Source organism: Enoplosus armatus, chromosome 11 (genome assembly GCF_043641665.1).
Source record: "Enoplosus armatus isolate fEnoArm2 chromosome 11, fEnoArm2.hap1, whole genome shotgun sequence".
NCBI classification, from domain to species: Eukaryota; Metazoa; Chordata; class Actinopteri; order Centrarchiformes; family Enoplosidae; genus Enoplosus; species Enoplosus armatus.
In genome coordinates, this window is record NC_092190.1 from 4,634,987 (window position 1) to 4,646,747 (window position 11,761).

At 39.8% G+C, this 11,761-nt stretch overlaps 1 protein-coding gene across 2 annotated transcripts; it reads left to right on the forward strand.

Moving 5' to 3' along the window:
- Nucleotides 1–2,211: 2,211 nt before the first annotated feature.
- Nucleotides 2,212–11,034, forward strand: hao2 (hydroxyacid oxidase 2 (long chain)). Of its 2 annotated transcripts, XM_070914935.1 has the most exons (8): nt 2,212–2,228; nt 5,522–5,674; nt 6,743–6,894; nt 7,719–8,002; nt 8,605–8,826; nt 9,975–10,133; nt 10,679–10,748; nt 10,842–11,034. In XM_070914935.1, exons 1-8 carry the CDS (start codon nt 2,212–2,214, stop codon nt 10,895–10,897), a joined length of 1,113 nt encoding a protein of 370 aa, XP_070771036.1. In that variant the 3' UTR covers nt 10,898–11,034. The 2 variants fall into 2 exon arrangements, with proteins under 2 accessions (XP_070771036.1, XP_070771037.1); XM_070914936.1 differs by lacking the exon at nt 2,212–2,228 and having other exon boundaries at nt 5,544–5,674; nt 7,719–7,975; nt 8,608–8,826.
- Nucleotides 11,035–11,761: the final 727 nt, after the last annotated feature.

Consider the following 11,761-nt stretch of genomic DNA (forward strand, 5'->3'; position numbering starts at 1 on the left):
ATGAAGCAAGGGAAGGAATGAAGGAGGATGGAATAAATGAGAGGAGGAAGGAAGGGAGGAAGGATGAGAGTCAGGAAGGAAAGAATAACAAAGGACAGAAGGAGAAGGGGAGGTATTTGTTGCTCCTATGAACAATTGATTTGGGCAAGCTTTTGGTGTTTTTTGGCACACAGAGAGGCCGGGGCCCAGAGTGCTGACGAGAGGCTTAGCTGGTGTTGAGCCACTGTGGGCGGAGTATCACACGGAGAGGAGGGAGAGAGGGGTGCGCTGGGGGCTGGGGGAGGTAGGATGGGGGGTGAGGGTTAGGGGGCTGGACTGCCCTCTGACACGACCCTGTCAAATGAGAGTGGAACCACCACGTCCTGTAGGCCAAATAGCTCAGATAAAGGTAAGACACTGATTTTATCCACTTCAGTAACTGTATTTATTTATACTGTGTGCACTTAACTGGATTCTACTTTTTCAGTTGTTTAGCTTTTACCCAAATATAGACACCCAGTGTTTTTTCACCAGATAAAATAATAATAGCGACAAGGTGTCAGGATGTGTTTATCTGCTGGTGATGAGCTGCACTCCTAACCAGTGAAATGTAAACGGGCCTGTGTGACCAACAACAAATAATCTATAGAACAGAAGCTGGTTAAATCTTCACCTTGTTTAGCATTTCACACTAAATACCATACACCAGGTATTCTAGAAATTCACCTGGACAATGTGCTCCCAGCAGCCATTCAGTGGGTCTAAATGGCCGACACCTTTCACAGCCTACACAGGACAGAGGCTCACATTCACCACACACGTCCAACCACACTGGGAAAAAAATACACCTACAATAAATAACAACAATGAAAAATAATAAATAAAACCATAGCAATACTGCCTGATGGTAAAATAAATTTCAGAAAAAAATGTATATAGTATATATTGTGTTTTATGAATTTAAAGTGAGGGACAACAAAAAGCTTTTCCACTAAATTATATATATATATACGAGAGTACAGATATTATTTAACACAACTAATTATTCTGTTATTATTTTAAGAATTCTAACTATTTTGAAGAACTCACATGGGCCTTATTGAAGTATTTCTTTAAAAAGTAAAAGAAAAATGTAAATACAGATACAGTGAACCTGAAACACGTTCTAGTGTAACCTTACAAAGGATCAGGAAGCAGGTATGTGCAGTGCTGTACAGTGTGTAGTGTGACATTGTGTTTACAACAGTAACAGGTGTGACATCAGAGGTCAACTATAGTTTTTCTATAGCAACACTGAGTGTGTAGTGTGCAGTACTGACACACGCACACATTAATAAATGAAATTCTGCTTGTGTTTACCTGCTTCACAGATGTTAAATGGAGCTTTAAGAATGGACTTTCATTCAGTATTGCACTGCCCTCAAGTGTTCATAGTTGAAAGCTTATACTGTAGTGTTTATAGTAGAGAGGTTTTACAGGATGACAGTATCTGTATGTACTATAATACTATGTGTAATATAAGGATGCTATGTTCAATATACAAAGAAAAGCAAATGTCCAGGTATAATTAATATACAGCTAATAAAGTACACGCCATGACTGTGTTGTAACTGTAATACTATTGCTAGTAGTTTTAGTAAAAGTCAGAGTAAACATAATAATATAAACTGAACAATTTAGATCAAATAGGAAGAACAAAGGACAAAAACAATTCCAAATACACATATATGCATGTACATATACATTCCCACATATGCAGTAATTTGTCGTTGTTTTTCATAATTATTATTCTGTTTGTATAAAATCTATAAATGCATCTAAAAAATGTAAAATATAATTCCAACACGTCTACTGTAATGAGGTATACTGGATAGTAGTACTACTAGTAGTGGCAGAAATTATAACAGCAGGGTTGGGGATTTTAATATCCATGAACCTGAGGTAGTATTGATAGTAGTAGTAGTAATAATCCTCCAATATCAGTATTCATAGAAGTAGTAGCCTTACTAAAATTAGCATTTGCGGTTGTAGTATCATCAGTATCTATCGCAGCTATATTGTAACTGTAGTAGTATTGGTATCACCATTTGTGGCATAGGATTTGTGGTAGTAGTAGTAGTAGTAGTAGTATCAGTATTGTCAGTAGCAGTAACCCCTGTGCTTTCTGTTTTGGTTGTGGACTGTTCACAGGTTATGAGTTTGTCGGGAGAGAGGAAGTTCAACTAAGAGAGAATGAGCACTTGTAATCAGTGAGTAAACGTTCACACATTAGAATGTCTGCATGCTCAGAAAGAAAAAACTGTTGGTAAACTATTGACACAACAGGATCTTTGTCTTCATTATGTAGAAAACCTCTTAACAAAAGGTTAAATTTTGTGTTCAAAAAAAGACATATTGTCAACTTTTCCATCTATTTTCTTTTAACTGTTATATACCTTGTTATTACAAAGCATACTGTATAATATATGTGTGTTTTTTCAATTATGTAGTTAGGGTTAGGGTTCATTAATTAATCTACACTAATTTGTTGATTATTAATTTGTAAAATTATTATCAATCAGTTGATTGTTGAGTGGTAAAAAGGGGCCATGGCAGTTTTGCTGAGTGATGGTGAGAATTTTTATCATTATTAGCAACAGTATACACAGACTTTTATTATTATTACTTACTGGAATGTTTTTCAAGTCACTCGTGCATTCAACAAGAATAAGGTGCTTCCTCTGTACAGTTTACACAATAGGTAAAAATAGAACTACACTTATTTTAAGGCGTTGTGTCTGAGCCCAACACCCTGCATGGGTGCCTCCTCAGTTTACTTAAGACTACAACAGCAACGAATGATCATTTTCATTATGCAATTAATACTTTTCTCATTGTAGAAAAAGTGAAAATGTCCATCAAAAGCATGAGGTGACACCATTAAATAGCTTGTTTAGTCCAAAATCCCACAATATTCAATTAACAATGATGATATCAAGCCGAGGAAATCAGCAAATACTAGCATGTAAGAAGCTGGAGCCAGCAAATATGTGGCCTTTTTGACTGATAAATTACTTAAATGTTTAAATAATAAACAAAATAGTTTTATATATATATATATATATATATTTAATGTTTAATGAAAAAAAACATTTGACCTTGTTCTGTCAAAACAGGGTGCCTTGAAATTTATGCTACACACTGTACACAGTATATATATATACTATATATATATACACACATCATCATCATCATCATCACACATCATGTGTGTGTGTGTGTGTGTGTGTGTGTGTGTGTGTGTGTGTGTGTGTGTGTGGGCCATTTGTGAGGTATTTTCGACATAAAAAGTCGAGTACACAAATCCTTATGAGGCATTAACAAGTCGTGAAATCACGGGACCGCGGTTGCTAGGCAACTGACATTAAAATGGACGCCTTTTTGTGGTTGTTAGCTAGCTTAAATATGCGATTGATTTTACATTTCAACACCGTGTCTAGAAACTAAAACAGCAGACTAGACAACAAACAATGTAAAAGTAAGCTTGAAGGTACTGTAACTTACAGAGGTGCTAACATGTGTCGTGAAGACAGTCGTCGAGGACCCGTGAATTTCGCTTAAATCCGTCATTTAAACGGAGTCTTCTCATGAACACAGCCCATGGATGTAGGTAGCCATAATATTGACACAGCTCGACTTGAAGGCACACAGACATTGGATACGGCAGATTTGTTCTAGACGCAGCTGTAACAAAGCTGAGGTGACAACGGGTGCGTTTAAAGTTTACGGTGAGTTTCACACGCCCTCCTTCCCTTCTTTAGTTCATATGCTATGCTAACTATGGGAACCTCCGACAACCTAAAGGCCATCTTCCACCACGTTTCCTACCTGCAAGGCATCAGCCGACTGAGAAAAGCAGTCACCTGTAACCTGTATGTCTTATGTCTCTAGTTTAATAAACGTCAAGTTTAACAAGCAAGTCTGTAAAATTAAATATTAATTTGAACCCTTGCCATGTTTAATTAATTCAACTTTTCTTAAAAACTGTTGGAGTGTCCCGGCGTTTCCAAATAGTTATATCTATACATTTTTCCTCTTAATATTTCTAGGCCCAGTGGAGGTGTGTGCTTCCACTTTGTGCAACTTTACATTGGAAAATGTACACTGCACCCCAGGCCCCCCAAAAACGTAGAACATGTCCTCTGTGTCCTCAAAATTGTGGATAGTAACTTAATTATTTTATTTGAATTCGAAAAAAAACACAGAAACTTGTACTTTTGACATAGTTACTACTTTATGTATAAACCTGCATATAGGATATGATGCATTGTTATTCTTTTATTTATGGTTATGGAGTGTTTTTACATTGTGGTATTGCACCGTGCACTTCAATGAGGATCTGGACAGCTCTTCCAGGTCTAGGTAGTCCTGACTAAATGTTCTCCAGCTGGTGTGTGCAACAGTTACGCCATCTGCAGAAGACAAAGTGTGGTTAATGATTCACTGTTTAGTTATGCCTCAATGAGGAAATTATTCAGATTGAAGTCATTGTTTTCTATTTGAAATTGTTACGAATGTGAAGATTACTAACATGTCAGCAGCGGTATCTCCTGTACGTACTGTATGTGTTAGCATGTAGGCCCGTGCGTGCAGCGTGTAAACGTGTATGTCCATATGTAGCCCACTCTATGGACCATCTGGACCACAGAGCACTGTGTCAGACGCCTCTTGTCCTCACTATAGTTGGAGTCACCATCAGCACATTTCCAGCTTGTGTAAACACAATAAGAGCAGGGGTCGTCCTCGGGTCACATACACTGTCAGTGGCTTTCATAGTGGCTTTATGAAAGTTTGATTCTGACTGACACAAAAGCAGCTCTGTGGACACAAGGACTGACACAGACACAAGGATTCATCTCTGTTTGAAACCAAATAGAAAAACTAAAAGTCGCTTTACTTGCTCAGATGTCAAAGTGTGGAAGCTTGACTGTTGACTTGTTGACTGCGTGATTGCACTACATTTGCTGATACGGGGGCAGCTTCGGTTTGAGCAGTGATGTTGCAACTTCAGTCCCTCACGGAGGCTGTGTCATGTGAGAGTGAGGGATTTTGTTTATGAAAGATCAATCATTTGTGGTAAGTCTCGAAGCTGTAAGTTCTTGCATATAGAGTAGTTTTTCATTTTGAACTTGAAGTGTCTGTTTGCTGTTGGTGCCTGCAGCTATTTGTCTCACATGCAAAGCAACAAATCCAGTTTCCAGATGGCATTGGACGGGAAAAACTATGAGAAGTGACTGGATGTGGTAAAGACTGGAAATAAAGTAATTATGTTTAACAAAGTCAGCAGTGTTTAGCATTGAGTAAAGAGATATTTTGAATGCTGAACTTCTATATTTTCAGTCAGTTATTATTCATACAGTCTGTGCATGGTGAAATTAGTTATCTTGAAATGTTTTATTGATGCATCTACAAAAAGTAAGAATTTTGATTGGTTGATTATCTCCTTCCTTTTCTGCCGTTTTATTGTACCTACTGATATCATTAAGCGTCTGTTCGCACACAGAGAGGGAGGTCGCTGTGCAGAGATGGCTATGGTATGCCTGACGGACTTTGAGGAGTATGCTAAGGAGCATCTCTCAAAGGCCACCTGGGATTATTATGCAGCTGGAGCAGACGAATGCTGCACCAGAGACGACAATCTACTGGCTTACAAAAGGTACGGCAGGAAAAGTAACATCCAAGGTCATCACAAATACAAACAAAAGTTTCTCAATAGTGTTTTGATATTTAAAGACGGCCCTTTTCGTTTTATCTGCAGCAAACATGACAGCACAGAGAGTAAACAATATGTTTCATGACATTTATGGCTACAGACAGTCATTGTACAATATGTGTTGTGACACAGAAACTAAACCTAAACTCAAGTCGCTGTGTTGATGTGCTGAATAACATAAAAGTTCACCACTGGGGGCTGACATAAATTATGCTTAAACAGTTTTAATACTTAAACTAAACATCGCAGGATCGAGGACACAGCCTGTTAAAAGGCCATAAATTCAAGCTTTTGTGGACTTTGGACTGCTGTAACTGATTTCTGTATATACAGTATGTGTGCTTATAATCACTAACAGGCAGTTGCATTTTACCCAGTGCTGATGCTGCGCTGTTCCTCCAACCCCCTGTAGTGAATAAGGAACTGTTTTGGAAGTTGTGTTACCAATGAGACAAAGACACATGATGTTTTTATCTTGTCAGAACTTTCCCTTCGTGCATTCCTCTCAGCTTTCCTAATGTCTCCATAAAGACTGATAGACTCACTGTGATGGTTCTAGACGTATATGTTTTTGCTACAACAAGCCTGTTACTAGGGATTTGTTTTGCTGGTGCATTTGGGGTCAGGTTAGAAATTATCCCCAGCAGGAGTAAAGGTTGAGGAAAGATGATGTCAAGTCATAGCTTCCCAGAGAGTTCTGTCTCTTCTTTTTCAAAGAAATATGACTTGTCCTGCGAAAACAGCATGTTGTCATCTCAAGAAGGATTTCTCTGAAGCGAATGGCTTTATCTGACAATACTGGATAAGAAGATTTTGCAATGCTTTCCATGGTCAGGTCAAGATGTTTTGTCTCCAAGAGAGGAAAATAATTTTAAGCACATCGCCCCATCCTACCTCCTCTATTTCTTTACTTGGTCATAACATGCCCTTCCCTGAGTGTTCCTAGTGAACACCCTCACCTACCTGAGCCATGTGTTATTGTTTACGTGTCCGTCTGTACTTCACTCTCAGGATCCGCCTGAGGCCTCGTATCCTGCGGGATGTGTCGGTGAGCGACACACGGACCACCGTGCAGGGGACAGAAATCAGCTTTCCAGTTGGTATCGCGCCTACTGCCTTTCACTGCCTGGCCTGGCATGAAGGAGAGATGGCCACAGCTCGGGGTGGGTGTGGGTGTGGGTGTGGGTGTGTGTGGGTCACTAAATACATTTACTCAAGTACTCTACTTAAGTACAAATTCAAGGTTCTTGTACTATTTTTATGCAACTGTATACCTCTACTCCGCTACATTTGTCTGACAGCTTTAATTATTAGTTACTTTTCAATTACAATTTACAATTTTTCATCCTTTTCCTGTCCAATGAAAACCATGTATCTCCAAATTTGTGTGTTCCATTATGGGTCCTCTTTCTTAAATTATAGTAACTATATGAAACCCTCCTTGGATTAGCTGGAAAATGCATTGTCACAAAGCTGAAAATAGGGCTGTTTTTCCTGAGCTCATGAAAAGTTGACTTTTTAGAGATATGTGGTTCTCACAGGACAGCAACACTACAAATATGAATAAAGTAGTTAAAATGAGCTCAACCTTAAACATCTACAGCAGTAAAATGCAAAATACACATTAATGCAGCAGTAATATTAATCCAGAAACATCATATATAATAGGAAAACACTGACAGGGAACATTTTACTGCATAATGAGTGCTTTTACTTTATTTTCACAGTGTGGTATTAGTACTTTTACTCAAGTAAAGGATCTGAAAGCTTCTTCCACCACTGGGTGTCACTGCATTTTAGTAGAACTGATACCTGATGCAAGTAAAGTATAGGAGGAAACTATTAATATCACTCATAATTCATTTCTGATAGTCTGATGCACATGGGTACCCAGAAATGACGTACTTGTGCTTACTGCGACACTGAACTTCTCAGATCTACATGTAATTTATACCACAGTAATCATCTCTCAACTTCCGCCTCACAGCCACAGAGGCACTGAACACCTGCTACATCACCAGCACTTACTCCACCTGCTCAGTGGAGGAGATTGTGGCAGCAGCACCAAACGGTTACCGCTGGTTCCAGCTGTATGTGTACCGGGACCGGAAGCTGTCTGAACAGATCGTGCACCGCGTGGAGGCGCTCGGCTACAAGGCCCTGGTCCTCACCGTGGACGTCCCCTACACCGGAAAGCGCCGCAATGACATCCGCAACCAGTTCAAGCTGCCACCGCACCTCAAGGTCAAGAACTTTGATGGCGTGTTCCAGGTAACAGTTTTTTTTTTTTCAACATATTCAGCATACTATTAAAAAATGTAGAGACCTATCAGAAAAGATTAAATGAGCCAAGACAAAGATAAGACTGAACAAGAACAGACAAAAACAAGTCAGGTCAAACAAGAAAAGACAAGATACGTAAGACAAGGCTGCTTGATTCACTACATCACTGATGTAATATTGCACATTTATATTGAGTGAAATATTCATAGTTTTATGTTTGTGTGTTAGATGTTCTAGATGTTTTGTTCACAAATTTACACACATTTTGCTGCCATATAATTACCTTTCTAGATTGTTAACTGCAGACAATTATTACTCACCTAAGTACATGTGCATCAATTTGACTTCTAATTGCTTACCACATGTTAGCATCAGGAAGTAATTGTGCATCAGAAATTACTTGTGTGACCTTGTGTGAAGGCGTATATACAAAATATCCAAACTCCATGTACCAGCAGCGTCAAAGTTGCCCCATAACAATAGTTTAGGCATTACCAGTAGAAGTACAAGCAGCAGTAGTCGTCCAGAGTACATTTGTATATCAAGTGGACACTTACAGCAGTTGTACTTTTTACCACATGCACTACAAGCAGGAGACCGCAGCCCCAGAGGAGTACGGGATCCCAGCCAACACCTTGGACCCCTCCATCAGCTGGAAGGACGTGTACTGGCTGCAGTCCATCACCCGTCTACCTATTATCATCAAGGGAATCCTGACCAAGGAGGACGCTGAGCTGGCCGTGGAGCATGGCGTCCAGGGCATCATTGTGTCAAACCATGGAGGGAGACAGCTGGACGGAGGCCCAGCTTCGGTACTTATGGGCCATGTTACTGCCTAAGTTATATTAAAGAGCATTTTGGTTCTATTGTCTGTTTATACAAGGGGGTGCAAGTGTATTCTCACGTCAGGTAGCAACAGCAATGACAAAGCCCAGTTATAGGATCTGTAGAGGTAATGCTAGCAGAATAAGAAGTACTAGTAGTAAAGAATACAGAAGTGAGCAGCCAAAGCAGCAGTAGTAGCAGTAGTGACGTGGCTTTAGCAGTGGTAGTAGCAGTACACTTATTAAAAGTACAAGTAGTAGTAACATTACTGCACAGTAGTAACAGTAGCTCTCCTTTACTAGTAGTGGCAGGATTAGTGCAAGTGACAGTAGTACGAGGAGCAATGCAATTCAAATGAAAGGCTCTTGCAAAGGGATAGACGAGAACATTGATACCACTCCCATTACTACCAGCACCCCTGAAGCTCACTAATGAACACAATCTGGTACGTTTCAACTGTGTAAAAACCGAAGTGTTTAACATTTTTTCTGAGGTCTTGTTGTCATATTGAGGTTGTCAAGCAACAAGCGGAGACTCCAGGAAGTCACTGTGCTCTGTGTGAAATAGTCCGGCACAAAACCAGAAGTCGTTTCTTTAAAAATTAAAAAAACAAGATATGACGTGTCGCTCAGTGAGCTTTAGAGGTGCAGGTAGGCTGATTTTGTGACCTTTGGGCAGAGCCATGCTAGCTGTTTCCAGTCTTTATGCTAAGCTAACCATCCTGTCTTCAGCTTCATATACAGACATGAGAGTGGTATCGATCTCCTCATCTAACTCTCAGCAAGAAAGCAAATAAGCCAAATATAAATAATTTGCCAAAATATCAAATTCCTTTAACATTCCCCACACTAACAGTAGTGCTTGTACTAATAGGCTACTAGTGTTTGACAGGGATAAACCTGAGTTGAAGATACTATGAGCTTGTTGTGGTTTTGAGGTAGCCACAGCTTTCCTCAGACCCAGCAGGTTGTTTGTTAACGTCAGTGCTTTGGTAATCCTCTTTCAAAATACAGGTGAGTGAAATGTTTCTTAGCCTGTGGAAACATACATGGTTTCACACCTGTGGTGAAGTGTAGTATGAAACACGTCTACACTTTCAGTACCAGCATCTAAAGCACACCTCTGTTGCTGACAGATTGACGCACTGTCGGAGATCGTGGACACGGTGCAGGGCAGGATCGAGGTCTATCTGGACGGAGGAATCAGGACAGGAAGTGATGTACTGAAATCGCTGGCCTTGGGAGCCAAGTGTGTTTTCATTGGCCGTCCAGCAGTGTGGGGCCTTGCATACAAGGTACAAACTGCAACACTGATCACTGTGTGATACTGTGTGTGTGTGTGTGTGTGTTTTGAGATTGATTATAATCACATTTCTTTTCATTGAAATATATATCTAGCAACATATGTCCTCTCCTGTTTAGCTTCTAACCCACATGTACAGGCTCCACAGACTACACCCCCGTCCTTGACAGCTAAAGTTTACCCTTGACATTGTTGGAGCTAGGGCCTTGGTGTGAGGTTTACATGGTAAACTACTCTTGATTTAAACAAATAAGTTACTGTATGTAACTTGTAGAGCTGTCTGAACTCAATGAAATCCATAAAGTCAAGATTTTGATTCACTATCTTTTGCTGACAGAACCAAAATCAACACCCCTACTCTGCATGTAGAATCAGAGTTTACAGAAATGAATACGTTTCTCAGTAGCAAAGAATGATCACGTCTTTAAAACTAAAGCTGATGTGTACTGATGATGTTGATCTTATAGATAGATTATAGGATTACATATTGTGTATTTTGTCTTTTGTAGTAATTAAGGGTCCTGTGTGATCTTTCAGGGTGAGGAAGGAGTGAGAGAAGTACTGCAAATCTTAAATGATGAGTTCCGTCTGTCCATGGCTTTATCAGGTGAGAGATGTGAGGTCAAGCCACTAAAACCGAAAAGGGATCAGTGTCTCTAGTTAAACATCAGTGACATTTTTTTTAATTTATCTGATCCAGGTTGTAGGAACGTGGCAGAGATCAACAGGAACCTCATTCAGTTCTCTAAACTCTAACGGACCAGCAGAGGGCAGCACTGAGGACGACAACGGCACCCGCTTAACAGGATTCACTACTGAACCAAATCAAGAGCCTGAGAAACTGAAAGATGTTCACCTCAGAACTCACGACTTCATCATGTCAGGAAACATGAAACATGCAAGCAGCTTCCATAAGTTGGAAATGACTCATGTCTGATATCCAATAAGTGTTCATGCAAGAGTGTACAGAGTGAGACGGTGTCCTGGGAGAGCTGAGGGTCGGCGGCAGATTTAGCAAGTGAATAATAAAAGTGTTTTTGCTTTTGGATTGGAGGGGGACGGAGGCACTTTTCATGAAACCAACAAACTTCTTTTGGTTTTACTGTAACAAATGCAACTGATAATGACACACACTACAGTTTGAGATGCTGCCGATGCTTGTGGTTGAATAAACGCCAGCTGAGGTGATGAAGATCTGTTTACTCTTTTCTATCTATTCAATTATTAGCAGGCGATAACAGATGTAGCAGAAGTCTGTCTTTTGTTTTTGTTTCCCGACTGTATACTCAAGGAAACATTCATTCTGTTTGAATGCAGGGAAGATATCAGTAGTCTGATTGAGAGATCAGAGAAGATATGGGTGTTGAATTCACTGTATTCTGTGTTTTAAATCTCTAATTAAACTAATATAATCTGACCTGATTATCCCAATGAGCAGAGCAGAAAGACTAACCTGATCATCGTTTCAGCAACAGGTCAGATTCCCACCAGCAGCTAGAAAACAGTCAACTCCCACTTTAAACGGACAAAACACAATTTTGTTTATTGTCTTTGCATGGGAATTTGTTGAGTAGGTTACATGTTTTCATCTTTCGTCCAGCAAAAGACATGAGCATACCG